Source organism: Alligator sinensis, unplaced genomic scaffold (genome assembly GCF_000455745.1).
Source record: "Alligator sinensis unplaced genomic scaffold, ASM45574v1 scaffold233_2, whole genome shotgun sequence".
NCBI lineage: Eukaryota > Metazoa > Chordata > Crocodylia > Alligatoridae > Alligator > Alligator sinensis.
The window spans coordinates 2,970,341-2,993,462 of NW_005841941.1; the positions used below are offsets into that span (position 1 = coordinate 2,970,341).

Here is a 23,122-nt window from a genome sequence, read left to right on the forward strand (position 1 = left end):
GCTCTTATTTAAGAAACTGTTATCCCTGATAAGTAACATTACTCTATATACTTCCTAAGTATGTGAAGGCCCTGTTTGGGACCCACTGTACTAGGACATGCACAACTCTTCTGAAGATTTTACACTCTAAATAGCCAAGCTAAAGGGAGAGATAGAAATCAGGAATATAGAATTTGCAGTTAGTACCGGAGCTGGGACTAGAACCTGCACCCTACCCAGTGCCCATTATACTTTTGCATAAGGTGAATGGCTGTAGGGCCCGTGTTTTACATGAGCTGAGGATTAAGTCATAATGGTATAACCCAGAAATTTTTGCTAGTGAACCTGTACTAAGTTAAACAGATTTTGTAAAGTGTGACCAAAAAAATCTCCCTTGAAATGTACTGGCTATAGGTAATAACCAGCATGTTGGGATTGTTACCTTTTCACCTCACGAAGCTCCAGACATGTGCTTGTTTTTCCAATCAGAGTTCAAACCTACTCAGAGTAAACTGCGCACAACAGAGAACAGAATTAGCTCTAGGCAAGATGCATTGCAGATGCCCGTGTCTGAACTCTGAATTGAACTCTCGTGGTATGAGAATCAAGCATGTAAGATTCATAGGAATTAGTCTCTCCACTATCACCTCCAAGAAAGCAATTCAAGCTTGCCCCTCGGCAAAACTGTATTTCCTCAGCGGAACTTGGCATGCTGAACCAAAAAGTACCTTGGACACAGAAACAATTACATTCTCACTGCAAAGGAGAAGGATAATGGATTGGACACACCTGGATAAAGCTACCTGCTGGCTCCAAAGAAATCCGTACTGGTTCAGTTCTAGCACAGATCTTTATTGATTCATTAAAGTTGGCTGCAAGCCAGAGTTTCACAGTGTTCTGTCAGCTTTTTAATGAACTGATAATATCTGGGCTATAAATTTTAACTCCTAGAACTTTTTCCTGAATACAGAAAGAATGAGCATCATAAAACTATAGACTCAGTACAACCAGAAATTGCATGTTTATTTTCAAAAGAGTTCAATTTCTTTTCTATTAATTCACAGATAACAGCAGTGGTTGTGATGGGGGGGGGAAGGTTATTTATTGATTATACAAGAATATTCTCCATGTGTTCACAGAATGGGTTTCCAAACTTAACCAGTAAAGTTAGTCACTGTTCCAGACAAGCCCACGGCCAAATGAGGATTACCAGCTATGACAGCCCACAGTGGAATCAGTGATGGAACAATCGGAGGTTGGTGTGAATAAGAACAATTCCCAGTTCATCACAGGCTTCAATCACAACCTGGTCAGCAGTTGAGCCAGACGGGGCAGCAATGAACTGTACTCCACTCTGAACAAAGATTTAATGAAATTAAAAGTTAGTGAAGAAAAATAAAAACAAAGAGATGAGTTGTGTAGCAAAACACCGAACCGCGCTACATCATCAAAGTCTCATGGTCTTCCCTGGACCAGACTGCAAACCTCACCTCCCATATTTGTATGACTAGTATGCAGGAGCCAGTCACAGAACAAGGACTGTATCATATTAAATTGTGTTTGTACAACATGTATTAAAAAAAAACCAACCCCCCACCCCCAGATTCAGCCTTTAAGAACATACAATATAGCAAGTTAACCCACATACATTGTTCTGAACTTCTCCCCCTGAATAAGAATTCATCAAGGAGTAAAAGTCTTGCAACATTTGTAACAAATATTTTTCTCCATATTTTTCAACTCTGTCATATTTCAATCTTCCTTTAACTCTATATGAATGGGTTGAATGATCGTTATTCAACTCCTGTTCTACTGAGACCCAAATATATCATAAAAATACGATCCAGAATGCAGCAGCTCTAGTCAGCATTTTTCGTCCATGGCAGGTTTAAAATGCAGACACATTCCATAGTGGTTTGCATGAAATTAAAACAAAGAAAAACCACCCAGGCATTTTCCTTAAGTAACTCTGACATCCTGACTGCTCAATGATCTTACCCGCTTAGCTCTGTCTACATTATCCCTAAAAGGGAAGAATGCATCCGAGCTGAGGGAGACTGCATTCAGTTTGCCAATCCATTCCTTCTTGTCTGCTTCCGTTAACTGTGCGGGGACCTCCTCAAACACTGCCTGCCATTTAACCAGATCATCACCCTGAAGAAATAAAGAGCCAACTTAGCTTGACAGCATTCACTTTTTTTACTGCTTTATGGCTATTAGACAGCTAGAAATGGCTTCTGGGCTTTCCTCCCAGCAATGGTATCTCTTTTATACTCACATTAACATCTGTTCTATAGCCCTCATATTACCTGGTGCTCTGCAGTTGGAAACTTTACACTGAGAATTATTAAATTTTAAGTGAGTGTGGGAGCTGATTACTGACTACTAAAAGGAAGATTACAATGCCTTCTGCACCATTATAATTCCCTTTCCCCCTTACTATTTCTAGTGCCATCATGCTTGCTTGGCCCATCTGTGCTATGACTTTCTGTGTAAATGCCAGCACACAAACAGGATTTGGTATACGACTTAACACATCTGACAAACAGCAGCTTAGCTTATGATTCACCTTCTTGAACTGCATCAGTCCAGCTCCCACCCCCTTAAACAAGCAATTGCTCTTGTAGTGATGATTCACTAGGTTCCCATTCCAGCTGTTGGTTTTATACTTTAAAAGGGCATATTATTTACTGAGCTCATCACTGCTTGCAACAGCAAAGTCAGTTGGATTCTGAGAATCCAAACAGCCAGATACAAAAACTGCTATAAGCAAGTAAAAATAAAGTGAAAAAACCTTCAGTTCTGACAATACTTTTAACTCTTTATTTCTAATATCCAGAGTAAAATAGATGACTGGGAAAGACTGTTGGTTAAAAAACAGTGCTTGAGGCTTCAAGTTCTTTGGAGAGATATATAGAACAGGTTTCTTCATGTTGCAATGCAACCAGGTATATAGGGTACTCAATAGGAACCAGGAGAGTCTGGGTTCAATACTTTGCTCAGCTATGGATTTAGGATGTGATATAGGACAAATATTATCCCTTCTTACTCCAATATTTACTCCAACACTTTGGGGATCTGTCTGCAACATATTACGAAATTGTCCGATGCCTTCAACATGCCCGTAACTGAGCCCTGTCCGGAAGTCAGCTCTTTAGGGGCTATTTTATCCCAACTGTTTGCTACCTTTAGCTGTGCAAGTCCATGTCTGTTTTAACGTCATTCAAGTCCTCAATCTCTCAGCTACGACCACGAGAAAGGATAATAATTTCAGAGGTTTTGTGAGGTGGACATTTTGCCCTTAAAGAACTAGAGCGAGACCCTTATTTTTACCTGGGCTAGTTTTCAAACTGTAATGGCATGTCCCTGATCAGTCTGTGCTTTTTGGTTCAAATGGCATCAGCAACTGAACCCCAATATCCATGTAGTCAGCCAGCACTCCCAGTTTTCCACCTCCCTACAGAAGGTCTGCAAGAGGATTGGCTAGTACCTTTAGTAAAAACAAGCCAAGTATGGCCTCAGTCATGCTCTCCCACTTCCTAGAGTGACCAGGGCTAGAACAGCAGCAGATGAAGCACACTTATGCGAGGATGAGACCAAGGAGTGCCTCATGTTATACAAGAGCAAGATCACAATGTCATGCAACTAACTGCAAAGTGAGATGTGAAGGTTTTAAACCCTTCACGGGCAGAAGATTAAAAGATGATAAGAAATTATGATGGGAGGGAATGGACACTAAAAAGAAAAAAGGCCACACTTGGGTCCTCTCCTGAATAGCCTTTGAGCATATGAGAAGCACCGTCACTCTGTCAGTGAAACATGTTCTGGGTCCTGAAATATTAATGTATTAATACTGATCCCATTAAAAAAGTTGTAGCTTTTTTTGCAGAAGGTTGTGTCCTGCCTTTGAGGACATCCTTGTGCCTTACCTCACCAATGGTCCCAGTGACATACTGATCAATGGCATTGGCGATCTCTGCTCTCTTCACTCCAGCCTTGAACTTCATGGAGAGCACCCGTGGGTGATGTCTGAGCCACCAATGGTTTGCCTTGTCACCAGCAAGACGTGTGCAGTGAATTCGGGACTGCTGGCCAGCTCCAATCCCGATAACCTGAAGCACATACTGAACTTTGTTATTGAAAATCCAGAACTTTGTTATTGAAAATCCAGTACATCTTTGTGAACAACTGTCTGCATCAAAGCAGCACGGTTCCAGAGCAATTATACACATTGGATAGGTGCATGCATGTCTTCCCAGCAGTTAGTTATTTCCCCACTAAAGCAGAAGAAAGCTTGGATCACAGTCTGTCACGTGATAATAAAGTGATGGGGATGCCAGAAATACCTAAATTCCCTCCCCTGCAACTTGTTTATGAGGCAAACTCCAGCATTTGTAATTTCTGTGGTCTCCATAATTGGATTCCTCCTGTGTATAACAAACAGCAGGATCAGGACCCAAGTAATTCAGGACCCAAGTAATTCAGATCGGCACAGAGCAGATTAGAACAGATTGAGCCCATAATGTCTTACCACCTTTACTAGAGGGCTCCTTATAGTTACATTTCCCCTTCATCCCCAAATTGTAGTTCCCTCTTTTAGATTGACTTAGTCCAGGCACACAAACTACTTGGCCCACCCTGTCCTTCATGTGGCTTTCTTTCCCATCCAAGAAATATAAATGTTTGCCCTAACCAAAAGGATAAGCATACTATAGAAACTTATATATAGCAAATGTTGTCATACACCCTCTGCAAAAGGAGCTAAAATATTAAACCAAAAAGGTTTGATGTCATTTTGGCTTTCATTTCAAAATACTCACTACAGTAAAATGAAAGGGGCCAATGAGAAATTTTAAGCATCAGACTTGTAAAGGGATATTAGAAAGAAAGTTCAGGTCTGCGTCTAGGCCACCCATGTTTTTGTAATCTTTCAAGGTGCTCATATATCCCTGTGATTGACACACTATAAGTGACTAAACAGATTAGGTGTAATTCCTTTTGTATTATAGATTCAAAGGCAGTCAAGTCTTATAAGAAAGAAGATTAGGTACTCTATGTGAAGGACCAGGCTGTGCAGCCACCACATCCTGAAACTTCAAAGCTCTGAAGCTGTCAATGTTTTCACTGTCATCTGCCAAAAGGAACAGGATTTTAAAAATAGTTGTGTGCTACACCTAACTCTTATATAATAGGACTGGATTGTGATGTAAAACAGACATGCTGAGGGGAGAATAGAGGCTGTTTCTAGGAGAAACGTTTGAAATCTGACTTTTCCAAGTAAGCTAGAATGACAGGAGCTGTCTTGACTTTCCATTATTTTTCAGCCCTGCTTTTTGTCAGACAAATTCTTTACTCAATGGATATCTTACCTTTGTCTCTTTTTCACTTGGGTGTACCATTGAGTTAATTTCAGAACTTTCTGCTGTTCTGTAAGCATTGCTACTGACTTGTGTTGCTTAGCTAAGTGTGTCAAATGTTCACCACAACTAAACCCCAGCATACCTACACCTGTCTATAGGCACTGTCTATGCTGCCAAGGAAATAAGCCCCAACCATCTGCTCTTGCTTCATACATCACACTACGTTGATGGGTGACTGGCAGCCTATGCAAGATCTAGGTTTCCAGTGTGCTCCACAGCAGCAACTTGGAGTGCCCACAGGGTGTCCTTACAACCTCATTTCTAGGATGTATGCTTGGGAAGAAGCTGGGCAGAGCTTGGTTCCTGAGAAATGTGACTGAGCATTGTGATACCCTGCTATGGAGATATGGGCTAGCATAAACCTGTAACCTTACAAAAGATGAGAAGGTATCATTCAAGAAAGCCACTTTTTTATACAAACGTAGGTGCTAAATTCCCCCAAAATAAATGGAGCAGTGAGTGATTGTCTTTGAGAAATAAGATGCCTCATTTTTTAGAAGTCTTGTAATCTGCATACCACAGGCCCCCACTGGGATAAAGTTGTGGCAATGCCCCCCTTCAGGAATAGGTAGGCTCCTCATTTTACAATATTGCCCTGTGCTTTTACATCTCAATGAATTTAAAGAGGGCAATCCTGTAATTTGGGCAATACCCTCACGCCAGCCCCTTTGCAAGGAGGGACTGTGGTGTAGGACTGAATGGAGCGGAAACCAGCGAAGCCACACCGCATCTGAATACAGCTAGGGCTGGAATGCAAAGGCCAGGTTTAATTTTAGCACGTACAGTATCCTGAACATCTTTCGAAACTGGTTACTTTAGGTTGTGGGTCCAGAAGACTTGAATCTACACAGATGGTACTGGTAGTGTGCCTGCTAGGCCCACAGCCAAATGTCATGTCCTCTGCTCCCTGTCCATCTTAGGTACTATTCTGGCTCCCATCCAAAGGGCATCTGACTCCTTACAGTCTTTTTATGTACCCTTGCCCTCCATGTGCCAGGGCATCCTAGTTCAAGATTTTGCAGGTAAGACCCAGAGAAGCTAAGGGACTTGCCTAATGTCAAGTGGCAAGGGCAGGGAACTGACCTGTCCTGAGTTCCTACTAGAACTATCCACTGGACCATTCCTCTCTAACCCTTCCTCCCTGTATCTTCAGTGGGATTCCCTGCAGACTGGGAATGTAGTTTATCCAACAAGACTCATGGACACACAAACCCACGTGTTGCACATTTCCTGTAGCCCACATGCACAAGGGCAAGTAACTTCTGTTTTATGTACCAGCAAGATATAAAATTTCCCTCACTCGTAACCATCATAACAAGTGGGTGTGTGTGGGGATGATGAGAGAAAGAGGATTTAACATTTCGTGTATGAGCCAGTAACCGTCTGCAAGCTTTGAAAAGCTGAACACACATTTTTATGACTGGACTCTTACTATTTCAAACCCAAAGCCTGCAGGAAAGTGAAACCCATTTTCTTAATTTCTTCCTTCTTCCATTAAGCTGAGATTGAATCACTAACCAGACTTGCAAGTGTGGGTCATTACTGTGGAGACTGTTCTGAGGCCAGCGGTTCTGGCCAATGCCTCAGACTTTCCAGCTCAGCTAGCTGCAACAGATGTTATAGTCATAAAGTCAAAGGCTGGGATGAAAGAAATGAATCATTTGCCTTCTCGTTCATCAAGATATTGTGACTTCACCTCTTACCAGACCCATAAAACATGCTGCAGGATACCCTCCCCCAAAGAGTAAATGAAAGATTCGTGCCACTGCCTAATATCATATGCTCTTAATTATCTCACCTCAATTAACACTGGCCTTCGTTAATAAATGTATAGAGTTGACTATCAACATAACTGTTATGCATAGTCAGGAGTTTAACTATTCTATTTACTCAATGAAACTATCTCCCGTCAGTGCCTGCCCCCACCCTCACACATCTTTTCTCCTAGGCTCCAGGCCTGCAGTGAAGCCTCTGTGCAGGGAACCCTGACCGAGTCAATGGGATACTAAGTGGGTGCAGGGTTCGATACCTCTCCAACTTCAGCAGCAGAGCTTATACATTTCCCAGGAAACTCATGTAGTTTAGCTACACTTTTGTTGAGTTTAAGGCCAGAAAGGCCCACTACATATTTCATAGATTTCACAGATTTCATAGACATTAGGGCTGGAAGGGACCTCACAAGATCATCGGGTTCAGCCCCCTGCCCCAGGGGCAGGAAGTCAGCTGGGGTCAAAGGATCCCAGCAAGATAAACGTCCAAATGTTTCTTAAGAGTCCAGAGTAGGTGCTTGTACCACCTCTGGGGGGAGTCTATTCCAGGCCTTGGGGGCTCAGACAGGGAAGAAGTTTTTCCTTTATGTCCCACCTAAAATAGTCTTGGAGGAGTTTGTGACTGTTGGACCTCGTCATCCCTTAGGGTGCTGAGTCTGACCAAGTCTGACCTCCAGTACCTCGTAAGCCACTAAATTTCACCTAGTTACCACTATGCTGGGCCCAACAAACTGGGAGAGAGTAGAGAAAGAGGTCATCCAAGCCTGGAACATGTACCCCTGAGGATCTTCAAGATTGTGGGAAGTGGTAAGCCAACAACTGAAAAAAGAAGTCTCTCCATTTCAAACAGCTGTTGCATGCACTCCAGCAGGCCAGGACATGGCGAAGAAGCAAAACACTCCTTTTAGTCACAGTGGTGAATAAGGCTTGCTCACCATGGTGCTTTTACTGGTGTGTGTATTGTGCACTAGTCTTCCACTAGGCCTTACCTTCAGCTTGAGGCAAGCCACACAGTATGTACTACAGAAACTAAATATGATCAAATGGGGCCAGTGCAGAGCAGCTGCAAAAGCCTGCCATTGCAGGGAACCCCAACAAAGTGCTCTCACATAGGAAACGGCTGTAGAGAAGTAGCTCTATCTGTACAGCATGTCCTAAGCTTGGGCCCTGCAGAGTTGTGGACATACGGACAATCCCCTCCAAAGAAGTGAAGAGGGAAACAGGATACAGGGGTACAGGAACTGGCTGAAATTTGAGTCTTCTGTAAGACGGAAGAGCTCCTCTGCAGTTTTCTCACATTGTAGGCAGCCAGGCCCTCTGTATGGGTAAAGGAAAGAGCTGCTGAGGAGAAAGACACCTTCTGGAACTGAAGCCATCTGATTCCTATGTAAAGCTTCAACTCCCTTCATGGACTATGATCCTTTTATATGTCCTTCCCTCCTTTAACTACACTTTTCCACTCCAGGTTCTCCAAGAGCCACTCAAAATGTTATATTTTGTCGCAATTTAAATTTTGTAAAATGATGAATACGGTGACCTCTGGTTTATGTGCCAGGTAAGAATTAGCTAAACCTTTGTACTTAAATTGGACAGGTCAAGCCACTGAACATAGCTCTGAAGTATACCAAAATGTATTAAAGCCACCTTTGTGACACATTAATTGTTATATCATTCGTGTGGCACAAAGGGCACAGCAATGGCTGCTTCATTGCATTTCTTTTTGAGGCGCTGTCTAGAAACCTGAAGTGTTTAAAAAGAGAGAGTATAATTAGAGCTAGTTAGGAACTTCTCCATAAAATGTTTACGTTTTTTTTTTCTGGAAAAGGCTGATTCAGTGTAACTCAAAACTTCCCCTGTAGAAACTACAGGGTCTTCATAAAGTTCTTGTGCACATTTAAACTTTAATAACTTAGGTTGTAGGTATGATAGAAACAATCTGTAAACGGCATTTAAAAGCAAATTTATTAAAGTTTTAGCACAACTAGAGCGCACAATGCTAGGCTTCGTAAGTAATAACGAATTTATTCTTAAATAAGATGGAGCTCCGTGCCACTATGCTCTGAATGTATGACAGTTCCTAAATGATGGTTTCCCAGAGAAGTGGATAGGCAGAGGTGGACTAATTGCTTGGCCAGCTCATTCACCTGACCTGTCGCCGTTGGACTTCTTTTTATGGGGATATATTAAAAGTTTAGTTTACTTGTCAAAACCACGTTCTTTGGTGGAACTCAGGGCTAGGATCACCAATGCAATTAGTGCAGTAACTCAAGAGCAACTGGGAAACGTTTTCAAGCAGTTGGAAGATCAGATTGAGCACTGTATCATGATGGATGGTGGTTATGTTGAAGTCTAGCATTGTGTACTCTAGTTGTCCTAAAACTTTAATAACTTGGCTTTTAAATGCCATTTACAGATTGTTTCTATCATACGTACAACCTAAGTTACTAAAGTTTAAAAGTGCACAAGGACTTTATGAGGATCCTGTATTTATTTAGCTGAAACCTATTCAGGAAGGTTTCTCAGGTCCAGAAAGGAATTTCTGAGCAAAACAAGAAACACTCACTGCCTCCACCAAGAGATCCTTCTAACAGATTCAAACCACAGCTCCAATCCCAGGGCTATTCAGTGTGCCTCTTCTGCTTTTTTCTTTAAAATATTAGAAAGGTCTTAGGGTTTGTGTTCCATATTAAAATAAACATTGAAACCTCATTTTTTCCCCAAAAAACTGAATTCTCATTTTCTCACCAGGTCTCTTTATAATCAAGCCTTTTAGGCTTCCTTGGGCATTTATTTTACTCTGGACTCCTGAAATACTTCAATTAAGTTTATTAAGGCCAAAAATAAATGTGCACAATACAGCGAAATATATATAGATATCACAGATTTCTAGGGTCAGAAGGGACCTATTAGATCACTGAGTCCAACCTCCTGCTCTGGGCAGGAAACAGCGCTGGGGTCAAGTAACCCCATGTGGTTGTTCAAGTATCAGAGTTCACAGAAAGATGATATGTGAATCAATAAACTCTGGAAACCACTTGTCTAAAGCAAGGGTCACCAACCCATAGCCCGTGGGCTAGATCTAACCTGTAGAGCCACTGGATATGGTTTGGGGAGCTTCACCAGTATTCAGTGTTAGGGGGTTTTCACCTGTGCTGAGCTGTGACTGGGCACTGGGGATTTGCCATAGCCAGGTGGCAGCAATAGCAAAAGCTAGGTCCAAGCATTGGCTTGCCTCAAACCCAAGCTGGGTCATTTCAGCCTGCCACCGCAAAGAGGGTGCACACTTGGTCTAAAGCAGAAGAGATTAAATTGTTGTATGATGAGGAGAGGCCAAGGTGCCACCTCTCAGCATGACTCCTGCACTGGCAGCAAATGAAAGTTATGTGGTACGTCCAGATCAGTGGTTCTTAACCAGAGTGTTGGAGGAATCTGGGGCGCTGCCAGGACATTTGAAGGGTGCCCTGAGATGTGAAGAGATAGGTGAGATGCGAAGAGATAAGTAGATAAACTCAGGCTCACTACCTAGGTGATCCTCTGCACCCACTGTCTGGCCCCTTTGCAAGGAGGTAAGCACTGTAACATATAAATTAGTTTTTTGAAATAGGGAGCCACTCAATTCATAAAACTGATAAAGGGTGCATCAAGCCCAATAAGAGGTGCCAAGTCTGGAAAGGTTGAAAACCACTGGTTCAAAGGATCTTAACAGGTTATTCATGCTGCTATGGACATACCTACTAATCTTAGTATGCAACAACTTAAATGTGAAATTCTCAATTAAGTTCTGGAATTGAAAGCCAAAATATAAGCCATCACAATATGAGAGAAATGTGAGGCAATAGCTGGAAAAATCTAAAAATAGTTAAATACATTGGTTTGTTTTATATTTAAAATACTATGCAGAGAAAGGGGAAAAACGTAATTGCTAATTTTTAAATTAAATAGTGATTGCATCATTAAACAAAGAGTTACCCTAACATGCTGCACATTATAATGCTTGGTTTTCCCATTGCTGAAAGGCAGACAGGAGAAGTAAGAACATGCTTATTGCAATTAGTGACAGCTGGTTTCCTGCAAATTAAGTGACACTCAAGTCCATAAACATTCTTTCCCATCCTTTCCTTTCCTAAGCCTCATTAGTACAAGGCACCTGCTATGGTTGTAGTGTCTATTCCAATTATAATCCTCCAAAAAACTGAATTGGTTGAAAGAAGCGTAGATAACTGATGTACAAAAACTCCACTTAAGAAAACAAAATGGGGGGTGAAAATGAAGTATCCCCTTGACCAGGGGTGGGTAACCTATGGCCTGCAGACCAGATCCAGCCCATGGCATCTCAGGGAATTGCTACTGTAAGGGGGTGGGTCACAAGCTGAGGCCCATAGTGCCAAAAGGCTGCCTACCCCTGCCTTTAGCAATTAAAGACAAAGTAAACAGAGGAAACTCTTCTCTTCAAACTGGCCCCATATCATCTTGGTACAGTTCATGTTTGATGCCAAGAATATGTCCTAAGTCAGGACTGTCCAACTGACAGCCTGTGAAGGCTGAACTTGCAGCCCGTAGACTCCTGCCTAGATGCCACCCTGCTATCGCTCTGGCAGCAACAGCGGCCAGTCTCCTGGTTCCCAGTCTCTCCTCTGGCTTGTTTTGCGCTCACCCCAGCGCACTGAACAGAGCATGACATGGGGAATGCAGGGTACGGCTGGGTCCACACAGGTATGAGCTGCAGTAGGAGGAGTGCAGGGATGCAGTACAGAAGGGGAGGCATCCATGCAGTTCTGGTTGGTGCAGCACACATGGCATGCAACCCCCAGCCACTCAGAAATTGCACAGTCCCACCCTAAATCACTATGAAGTAGGAATCAAGCATCTCTTCCTGGCTTTTAATTATTTTTGGGAGGTTAACGTTGCATGTTCCACGTAGAAATACTGATCTAAAGATCAGGAAGATGATCAGGAAATTAGTTCTCTCTGGGCAGCACTGCTTTGAGAATAATCTGAACAAGGGGACTTCTCAGATAGGTATGCTGTAGACAAAGAAATAAGACCTCTCAGTGTATTTAAAAAACTAACACCGGGCAATGCCAACCCTTTAGTCCCAGAGGACATCTCATAGGTTCTGAGGCCAGAAAGGACCATTTTGATCTATTCTGACTGCCTACGTAACCAGGCACTGAATTTCACCCAGAAATTCCTGCATCAAGTCCACGACTTAGCCTCTCTATAATAAATATATTAAAATAAATGTAGGCTTGCGCTGTACATTCAGAAACAGAAGCATTTGTGTCTGGGTAAGATATTTCACTAGTTAGCAAAATAAGGCCTATTCTAATTACCTAGTTTCTCATGTATGACCATACCCTGCTTACATTTGGTACATGCATTACTACAATCATTAGAGAGACACCTGCAGCAGCACATCATTGAAAAGGCTTCAGGGGCTGGTGAGGCTACTGCTATATGGAGGGAAGTGAAGATAGTAAGGCTTTTGTTCCAAGGCCACCAAAATTAATGCTTTCAAAATGGAGACCTACTTAAAAAGCCATAGGGAGAGGGGCAAAAAATACCAGCTTTGCAAACTAATGACTTGCTGTGTGTTATATGGCTCTTGCACCAGAAAATAATGTGAGGTAATGAAAGAGATTTTTTTTTCAACCCTGTGTAGAGACAATATGATGCATGAAAATGAATCCCCTTGAGTAACAAACATATAACATATACCTCTGAGAGTAACTAAAGTTAGGAATGTTCCCCATTTTGATTCTTTATGATGTACCAAGAGCCAGATAGTGCCCTTTGTCCCCAGCTTCTCCCAATACAGAAGACATTCCTTGGTGAGAGGAGAATAAGTGAAATGATGCATAATAGAAAGTAATAAACAGGGGAAGTGATTTTTAGTCTGTGTAAAACCCTTTTGGTATTTAAACCCAATATTGAATAAATATTGGAAGAAATATATATGTATTTTAATATTCATACCTTTCAATTAATTTTAAGGTGCAGCATTACACAACACACCTGAAAATCCCTTCCCACCCTCCATCTTAGCTTCTTAAAATACAAATTATCTTATCATTCTTGATATTCCAAAACTTAGGGAAACAAGACAAGACTATTGCTCTTTTTATGTGAATAAAAGCACAACACTACACAACACCCAGGCAGCTGAACTTAAGTAGAAAAACCTACTCAAGCAAACATCACCCCAAAATACCCCACCTGGATAAAACATCTATATATGAAGCAAATGATTCAAGGCCTGATCCTGATCCTGCAAACACTTCACATGAGTAAAGCTGAAGTACTTAAGTCTTTGCTAGCATGAGTTCTCATTTTCCAAGACTATCATCCAGTACCGTGTGTGGAGAGATCCAGAGTTTCTGCTTTTTAAGGCAGCCTCTTGAGAGCTACAGAACATTAGCTACTGTTCTGAATAATATTGTCTAAGCTAACTTGTTTAATAGCTTCCTGTACACTAAGCGATTTTACACCTGGTGCCTGACAATGACTACTTCAGGCCAGTTTGGCTGATATGGTATATTCCCCCAAGCAGCCCAGTTTGGTTACCTGCCCATTCTTGGCGTAACAAACTGAATTGGATTGGGTGTACTTGACAGCGATGCTGGCAACAATCAAGTCTCGGGAAGCAGACTCAGGCAGCTGAAACAACAAAAAGCAGTAATAAACGTGCCACTTAAACCGCAGATTTATAATGCTTTGCCATTGGCTATCAATCTGCAAGGCTAAGCCCATTGCAAGTACAATTTTATATTACAGCAAAAAAGACAACAAAGATACCCTATTACCAATACAAATCGGCTTGGTCTAAAAGTTATAAATGAATAATTTAGGTAGTAATGCCACCAACTCTTTAAAAGACAACACCCAAAACCAAGCTTGATTCTTGGCAGATAAGAAATGGGTAGATATTTTAATAATACTGGCCACAATCCTACAAATACTTATGTACTTGCTTAATTCCAGTTGAATTCACTGGGACTACCCATGCATTAAGTATGTGCTTAAATATTTGCAGAACTAGGGCTGTCATTTGAAACACATTTATAAATTTTACTTTACAGATAATCTGCTACTAATTTGTTAAACTGTTCTCCACTTATAAAATTTATCATCATCTCACCTCCAATCCCATGGCTATTTATGCATTTACTTAGGTCTGTTTCTTTAAGTAAAGAGCAATGGCTGCAATTCTTTAGGTGCATGTGATTGGCTGTTCATTACTCATGTGATCTTTAATGACTAAACTAAATCTGCATGGAATAGAGAGCGCCAAGTGTTTATGCAACAGTGTAAATAAATAGGGCTATTAAACAATGACTCAAAATGAGATCACAATGGTTGCTTACCATATGGTTGCTTAAGCATAATAAAAAACAAAGTGGTATCTTACAATTCATACAAAATACCAGTATTTTGATACATCAGCAAAAGAAAAAAAAAAGGGACTCAATCCAGTTAGTTATATTTATGCAAGTAGGTACAAAGACGACAATTTCTCTCTGTTTGCCTAAATAAGACTGGCCAGGACCTGAGCATCAAGTTGTTGAAAACCAAGTCTCCCCAAGTGCTTTAAAGGGTCTTAAAATAGAATCCCTTCACTTTTCCTATGTAAAACACACAAATCACTCCCACAGTGTTCAAACTGATCCTTCATTAATTATCTTCTACTTACATTTTTATTTTTGGTAACAATATTCTTGAACAGAGACCGGTCAATAACCGCATTATTCCTCTTCTGCATGAGATGCAATCCATAGAGGGTTCGAATCTCATTCTCATCTGGCTCATAATAAGGGTCCATCTAAAAGTAGACAGATAAGTAGCATTTCATACTTCTTGGGCCTTTCTATCTGGCTTCTGGGAACAGTTTACACATAATAATATGTAAAAACCCAAAAGAGATGACCTGATAAGAGGAAGTACTGCCAAAGTATCAGAAGCAATAATAGATAAAGGGAGTCAGCTATTAATACCAAAATAATAACCTCACTGTAAGGGATATGGTAGATGGTAAGGGATATGCACACTGGCAGAAAAATACAAAAGTCCATATTGCAATATGCAAAGATATGCATGCAGAAATGATTTAGCTGCACCAACATGCCAGTTGGAGAAGGCCACCATCTCTGTAAACTTCTCCTATCTTTAGAGCACCCTGCAGGGGCTGTCCACAGAGAGCAGGTAGCCTTCTCTGGAAAAGAAGCAGGGCTTTGAGCAGTGATTCTCAACCAGGTTCGTGACACCCTGGGGTGCTCTGATATCCTTTCAAGGGTGCTGCAGGATGCCACACAATGTTAGAACTGTTAGCTTTATAAATTGTTAGCTTTACAAGATAAACCCAGAGATTTCAAAACAGAAAGTCATAGTTGTGGACTTTCTGATTTCTTTTTGAAAAAGAGTGAAAAGTAAAAGCTGGCATTTTCTGAGGAGTGCCTCAAATCTATCCAGGGGTGCTCCTAGTCTAAATAGGTTGAGAACCCCTGGACTAAAAAAATGTCTTAAATGGTCAGAATGGAGGGACAGAGAAGTCCCTCTACTAGGAACATAACTTGCAGAGAGATTCTCTTAGGGTTTGTCTGTCCAGGGACATTCAGGAAATTTTATCTGCAGTAACTAAAATTTATCTGCAGTTGCAGAACCCGTGGCGAAACTCTTCCATAACTTGTGGCACTCTGGAGAAGTCCCTGAGGACTGGAAGAGCGCCAATGTCATGCCCATCCACAAGAAGGGCGGGAGGGAGGACACAAGTAACGTTAGGCCAATCAGCCTAACTTCCATCCTAGGGAAAATCCTAGAAAAGTTCACTAAGTAGTCTATCTGCGATAAGCTTGCAAAGGGTAAGATTCTGAATGACAGCCAGCATGGCTTCATCGCAGGCAGGTCTTGCCTTACCAACTTCAAATCCTTCTATGACCAGAAAACTCACTAGCCAGACACATGAGAGCAGGCTGACATTGTATACCTAGACTTCCAAAAGGCTTTTGATCTAGTATCCCATGACGGTCTCACGAGAAAATGGGAGGATTGTGGGCTTAACTCCAAGACAGTCAGGTGGGTGAGAAACTGGCTGCAGGATAGGACCCAGAGAGTCCTAGCGCACGAATCTGTGTCATCCTGGAGAAAACTGGGCAGCAGCATCCCGCAGGGGTTGGTACTTGGTCCAGTACTTTTCAACATCTCTATTAATGATTTGGATGTGGGGGTGAAGAGCTCACTGGCTAAGTCTGCAGATGACACCAGGTTATGGGGGAGCATGGTCACACTTGAAGATAGGTTACTGATACAGACAGACCTAGATATGCTAGCAAGTTGGGCAGATTGGAACCTGATGTTCAACATCGAGAAACGTAAAATGCTCCACCTCGGGACGAGCAACCCCCAACACACCTACAGGCTTGGTGGCACCAAACTGACTAGCACCATGAATTAAAGGGACCTGAGGGTAATAACAGACCACAGTATGAATACGAACCAGCCGTGCAATGCTATAGCCAGCAGGGCAAATAATACTCTGGCATGCGTCAATTGACGAATCTCCAGCAAACCAAGGAGGTGATTCTTCCGCTCTAGTCAGCACTGGTGAGACTGCAGCTGGAGTACTACATCCAGTTCTGGGCACCGCACTTTAACAAGGACACGGACAAGCTTTAGAGTCCAAAGAAGAGCCACCCATATGATCAGTCTTACGTGGCAAGCCATATGAGGAGAGGCTGAGGGATCTGGGACTCTTCAGCCTGAAGAAAAGAAGGCTGAGAGGGGACCTGGTAGCAGCTTCCCACTACACTAAGGGAGTACGTCAAGGGCTTGGTGAGCAACTCTTCACCAGCGCACCCAAGGGCAAAACTAGCAGTAATGGCCACAAACTCCTGGAAGACCAATTCAGGCTCAACATTAGGAAAATCTTCTTCACAGTCAGGGTATCCAGACTGTGGAATAAGCTCCCTCCAGAGGTGGTGCAAATCACCTAACCTGGAAATCGTCAAGAGGAGAATAGATAGTCACCTTGCTGGGGTCACCTGACCCCCAGTTATCTTTCCAGCTTGGTGCAGAGGGCTGGACCTGATGATCTTCCAAGGTCCCTTCCGGCCTTATAATCTATGAATCTATAAAACTATAGGTGCAAATTTAAAGTAAACTTGGGCTATTGACATACTTTTGTGTGTAGCACCACAAAAATGAAGCACTGTGGGGGTGTCCAGATGTGCACAACTCTCTGGCCAAAGCACTATAAAGTCACTTCAAATGGTGTGCTCTCCAGCCAGGGAGTAATAGGGGAGTGCTGCTCTACTTCCCCTACCCCCAGGGAAGTCTGTCAGAGAGGCAGCGGTGACAGAAGCCATTTTTGTAATGCTACAGATATCATGAACCGGTAAACGCTCATTTTTTGTAATATTACAAATGTAGCATGCGTCCATGCCTAGGTAAACTTCAATAAACTCCTGTGTAGATATTATTCAAAATTTAACCCAACTTATTTTACTATAGAAGTCAAATTCACTATAAAAGTGAGTTAAGTCAAGTTAAATAAAGGTGGCTTGAATTCCAAGTAGACTGTTCACACAGAGCTTTAATGCAGTTTAACTAATCCATTCTAAAAGTTAAAATTAATTGACTTGAGAATCCCCATGCAGACAAGCCTGCAAGCAATACTTACTGCTGCATCCTTGCAAAACTGATTTCACTTAGGAAATAATCTGCAACTGAGACTGCCTGTAATTTCATCCTTGCTTGCCTGAAGCACCTGAGTCATCTTTGGGTGGCCACTGAGAGTAACGGTTTGAATCTGCCTCGTCAAAGTCCTGAATGTTTTATATGGAGCTGTTGAGGTTCTTTGCTTACGTGTGCATGACAGTCTCCCAAAGAGAGATGAGAATAAGGGCTACAACAAGGCAGTGACTATATGATAAAATCTGCCAGTGGTTCTGCACTGGAGCCAGAGGACTTCTGAACTCACAGTCAATTATTGGACACTTGTTCAACTGCATGCTGTGGGAAACAGGTGGTATGGGACTCAAGATGGCCATCTGACACTTCATTTGGCAATGCTGTCTTAAATCTTTCCTGACAAGCGTTACTAAAACAGTATGGAAATGTATGTTATCAAAGGGCATAAGCAGCATCTGCAGCCTGATTATAACCACAATGCATGGGTTAAAAGGCACTCTTAAGAAAATGGCTTGCCATTGTCACTGGCTTGGTAAAAGACAACATGAAAAGCTTAAGGTGTTGACATGTCAAATTGCTTCCGATGATCCTTCACTTATAAAATGAAAGAGTTGGAGAACTTCATTTTATAAAGAACAAATTTATGAAGACAGTCCATTGACAGGAACAGAAGGAAGAGAGAGGACAGGAGGATGCAGTATAGAGGTTGGGACTTTTGTTTCAAAAAGGGACTGTTGCTTGCCAGAGCAGTGGTACTCAGACTACGAACAGTTATGGAAACATCATCAAAATATGTTTCATGTTCAGACTTTACCATATTCTATATGAGAAATAAGCACTCTCTGAAACCCAAGATCCCCACGCATGCTGGGTGTAAATCCAAATATATTCAAAGGGCATGTGGAAAGATCATAGAAGAAAAACAAAGCAAGGATTAAAAACAGAGCCAAGCTGTGTATGTGACTATGAGAGAGTGCAAATATTTCCCAATAGGTAGAATACCAACCTGGAGGACACAGTAGCCCCCATTTTTCTTTTTGGATAGGATTTTGAGAGCTTCTTCCTCATAGCCTGGAGCCACCACACCATCAGACACCTGCAACACACATGGAGTATAAGCCTCTAAAGGAAAACAAACTACTATACTTCCTCAGCTTCTTCCTCCAAAAAGGCATCAGAGGCCTGAACGAAAGCCAGTCAAAACCAACAGTAATATCTCTGTTGACTTCCAAGGCCTGTGGCCTCAAGGCCCTGAAAACACTGACACAGGTTAGCAAATTGGCACAGAAGAATGATCCCGCTTGCAGACAACAGGAAACTCCCATGCTTAGTACAGTATATCCAGGATGTGACAGTATAGATAGATATATATTAGTATGTGCAATTCCCTTTAAAAAAACCAAACAAACAGAAGTCCCCCCGTCCCCCCCCCAAAAATCAATAGAACTGCTTCCTTCCACCCCCTGCTTTCCCACATTCCCCATGTCAAAGTTTAATCTCGGCATACAAAAGATATTAATTCCCTGTAATTACATAATACAACCATTTTGCATGCTGTACACAAGATTGGTATTCCCTCTATAAATTCCTAACAGCCCATCTCTAAATCTCTGAAATCCAGAGCCATTTGCAAACAAAATGATTTGCAGCTTTTAATCATTTGCAGATAGATTCTGTCAATCTATCTGCCTTTTTAGGCTAAGAAACTTGGAACTTGGCAAGAAAATCTTTTAAAAAAAGGGCTAGGAAAGCATTTGTGGGAAAACAGAATTAAGATCCATCTATATAACGGGACCTTTGGCACCTCATAGTCTCACTGCCCAACAGAAAGTACAACAATAAAGCTTTCTTTCAAAATCATTCACTATTTCAGACAGTGATTCTCTTGGGAATACAGAATGGGATCATATCATCGCAACAGCGCTTAAAAACGAAACAAACATTTAATAACTACAGGCCTCCAAAGTAATAAAAAGGGAAATAAAGTAATTCCTTTTCATGCTCACCTGAACCACCCAACAATTGTAGGAGAAATATGGTCCAAAATATTGTCCTCGTGAACCAGTCAAATGAGGTAATTCTTGCTAAAGTAAAATCCCTTTAAAGGGCATGAAAAAAAACCTCTCCTTCCCCTCTTTCCTAAATAGTACAAAATAGCCTAGAATACATACCAATATCATTTGTTGATGTATTTATTTAGATTTGTTTTAACTTCCATTCAGGGCAGTCCTTTAATCTAAAGACTTGTGCAATATTCTCAGTTATGCAGGGAACCCAGAGGAATTACAAGTACTATATGTTTGTAGGCTGAATAAAATCACAGCTATTATCAACAGATAAAGCAACACTCTAAACTCCCCTTGCTCCCAGAAAGGAAGAGGCAGGCTACTCTGGTGCTAACAGGAATTCCCTACCACCTTCATCAATAAGCCACTCCTACAATACAATCATAGTTTCTTTATATGGGCTTGCTTAAGTGATAGAAATTGTGACTGTAACTTGGACGTTAATAAGCGGATATACACTAGTTTTCACATCTACCACTACAGTTTACATATGAACCATGGTATAAATACTGGAGGGGAAAAGAGACTTTGTGCAGTCTGAATGATCAGATAGGTACAAACACATACAATGGACCAATTAAAAAAAAAAACCTGCATGAAGGAAAATGCCATTACAGTCAATGAAACCATGTAGAACTGTGTGGCCTTCACATCAGAATAACTCCCTGATGTTTTACTAACCTCTCGAGAAATTATTTTAGCAGTTGGAACATCACAAATGTCAGACAGAGCAATGAAGTCACCGAATGAAGACATCCGATCAGCACCTATAAGATATTTTGAGGCAAGCTGTTCATTTAAGACGCATGAAAAAAACCCACAATCACTTGCATGCCTCAGCTTATTTTTGCAAAGTTTGTTTATTCCATCCAGAAGCAGGACGTGGTCCATTTCAGAGGAGTCACAAGGCAGGCAGTATCTATGTCCGTCTCCCCTCTAGTAATTTACCTTAAAATCATCTAGTTACAGATTTGCCTTCTCTGCCCTTCTATTTGCAAATCCTCTTTAATTCTGTAGTTAGAACCAGAAACAGACGGTAAAGCATTTTTTAAAGTTTAAGCAAAGGGTAAAACAGCACAAGATGACATTACAGAAGATTTCCTATTCAGCATAGTGAAAGCATGTCAGCTTTCACCTGCAACCATTTGCCCTTCTAATCATTTGCTCTTTTTGTAACAAGCTACCAAGAATTCATTGTCTGTGTATAACCGATAACCAAAAGGTGACTCAAAAGTGAGTGAAAAAGAGATCAATGATATTTTTTCACTTCTGAGACTGCATTTAACAACACTGATCTTCTCACATAGTAGAATGACAAAGAGGGAAATCTGAACTAGTGAGGTGCAAGGGAGAAAGTTTTTTTATTTTTCAAGATGAGCACACTTCCAGCTCCAGTCCTTGGGTGTGCACAGACTCCTCCAGCAACAACAAGATTCCTTCTTGTTTTTACAATTTTACACTTTAAAGGCTTAGAGTGGCAGCAGGGCAGCTGCCAGGTGCAGGCCATCCCTGATGAGGTATTCACATGACCACAGGAGGGCCGTATGATTGGAGAAGGGGGCTTAGCAGCCTCTATTTTAACCCAGGCCCTCAGAGCTGAGCCAGTAGTCTGCTGCTGGCAGCCAGAACAACATGACCTCGCTGAGCTGCTGCTCAGAACACCCTGGAGGTAAGAGCAGGAGCTGTGGGGAAGGTAGGAGGCTCCTGATCCTGGGGTATGACTGAAAACTACACCCTTCTGGGGCAGGATAGCATGGTGGGTCCACCTATGGTGGGGTGGTCTCTAGGAAATGCCATGCTAGTTGCCTCCCCAGTGATGGGTGAGTAAGGGGTGCCTTATAGCCTGATTCCCCCAACAACTTAGTGGATAGTAGGGAAGCAGTGGGGCCAGGCACGTTTTCAGACACCTGAGCCTGTGGGGTATAAGACCCTGAGGCCCCAGGGAGGGGGGTGTAGTGAGAGAACAGGCTGTGTACAGTAGGGCCACAAGGGCAGCCTGAAAGACTCTGCAGAGTACGGTTGCAGGGAGCAACCTGAAGGACTGCACTGGGGGCACACGGAGTACGGCTGCAAGGGCAACCTGGAGGTCTGCGTATAGGCCAGCCCCACAAATACTACAGGGAGCTACCCCCAGGGAGGGGTTGTGAGTTGGTGCCCCAGTGAGAGGGTAGAGGAATAACCCCAGCGAGGGAGTGAGTGAGCCCCAGTAAGGGGACGTGAGTTTGGAGCCCAGTGTGAGGGCACAGTGACTGCAAGCTACAGTATGGATTGAGAAACCCATGTGAGACTCTGGAACACGGGTCATAGTCTGAGGCACTGTAGCAATATGGATGCCATCTGCAAGGCATAGGATACAGTATAGAGCAGGTTGGAGCTGCGCATAATGCCCTAGGCATCGGGGCATGTAATGGGCAGCCTCCTACACTTTACAACAAGTAACGTAACAGCAAAATGAGGCAGAGAGGCAGGGCAGACTTCCCTAGACAGGTGGGCAGGCCAACGTTCAACTGGCCTTGTATCGCCGCCCCCCCGTCAATTTTGTCTCACCTTCCATTGCATCCACACTTTTTCTTCCTCCTTTAGACCAGATTTAAGGACAGGGCTTGAAGTAGTAAAACTCACTTTGAAAAAGAGCAATTCTTGACTTGCACCCAAGTCCCTTTGGAGATGAATGGACAGTGCATTTAATCAGAAATCATTAGAATCCTACATAGAATAACCAAACAGCAAGAGATAGACTTATCTTCTAACTACCAGCACTGTCTTTCAAAGAGAACATGTGAACTACAGAGCACGTTTTTTAAGAGTAGGCACTAGTTTGTTCTCAGCTGTTTGCGTAGATGATTTCGTTACTTGCCCTCCTACCTCTTGCTCGTGCATATGCAGATGCCAAAGGCGTGAGAGTCTGGTGGGAGTCATGCACCATACAGACTTGAGCCTCTTCCAAGGTAAGTGGTATTCCAACAGCAGCACCTAGTGGACAAAATAAGCAAGGACAGCTAGAGAAAATAAACCTGAAGATGTTTTAGGCCAACTGCTTCCTAGTACAGCTTGCCAAGGCAAGCAGTCAGATACTATAAGTCCCAACAGTGACATTCAAGACCATTCCCAGTAAAAACCCATAACTTCTTCCATACAAAACGCATGACCAATAAGGTACTGTCTTACCTGCAGGACTGACATGTTTGAATGAGGCTGCAGCAGG

The 23,122-nt window shown here is 42.3% G+C and overlaps 1 protein-coding gene across 1 annotated transcript in view; it reads right to left on the bottom strand.

Moving 5' to 3' along the window:
• Positions 1-912: 912 nt before the first annotated feature.
• ATIC (5-aminoimidazole-4-carboxamide ribonucleotide formyltransferase/IMP cyclohydrolase) overlaps positions 913-23,122 on the bottom strand; it is a 40,886-nt gene continuing 18,676 nt past the window's right edge. The window contains exons 8-16 of the mRNA XM_006019963.3: positions 23,086-23,122; positions 22,783-22,890; positions 20,599-20,684; positions 18,858-18,947; positions 14,859-14,987; positions 13,733-13,825; positions 3,909-4,091; positions 1,978-2,133; positions 913-1,333 (exon numbers count right to left, since the gene is read on the bottom strand). The exon at positions 23,086-23,122 is cut by the window's right edge and continues 113 nt beyond it. Coding sequence (XP_006020025.1) covers positions 1,214-1,333; positions 1,978-2,133; positions 3,909-4,091; positions 13,733-13,825; positions 14,859-14,987; positions 18,858-18,947; positions 20,599-20,684; positions 22,783-22,890; positions 23,086-23,122 — 1,002 coding nt within the window. The 3' untranslated portion in view covers positions 913-1,213. The remainder of the gene's footprint in view (positions 1,334-1,977; positions 2,134-3,908; positions 4,092-13,732; positions 13,826-14,858; positions 14,988-18,857; positions 18,948-20,598; positions 20,685-22,782; positions 22,891-23,085) is intronic.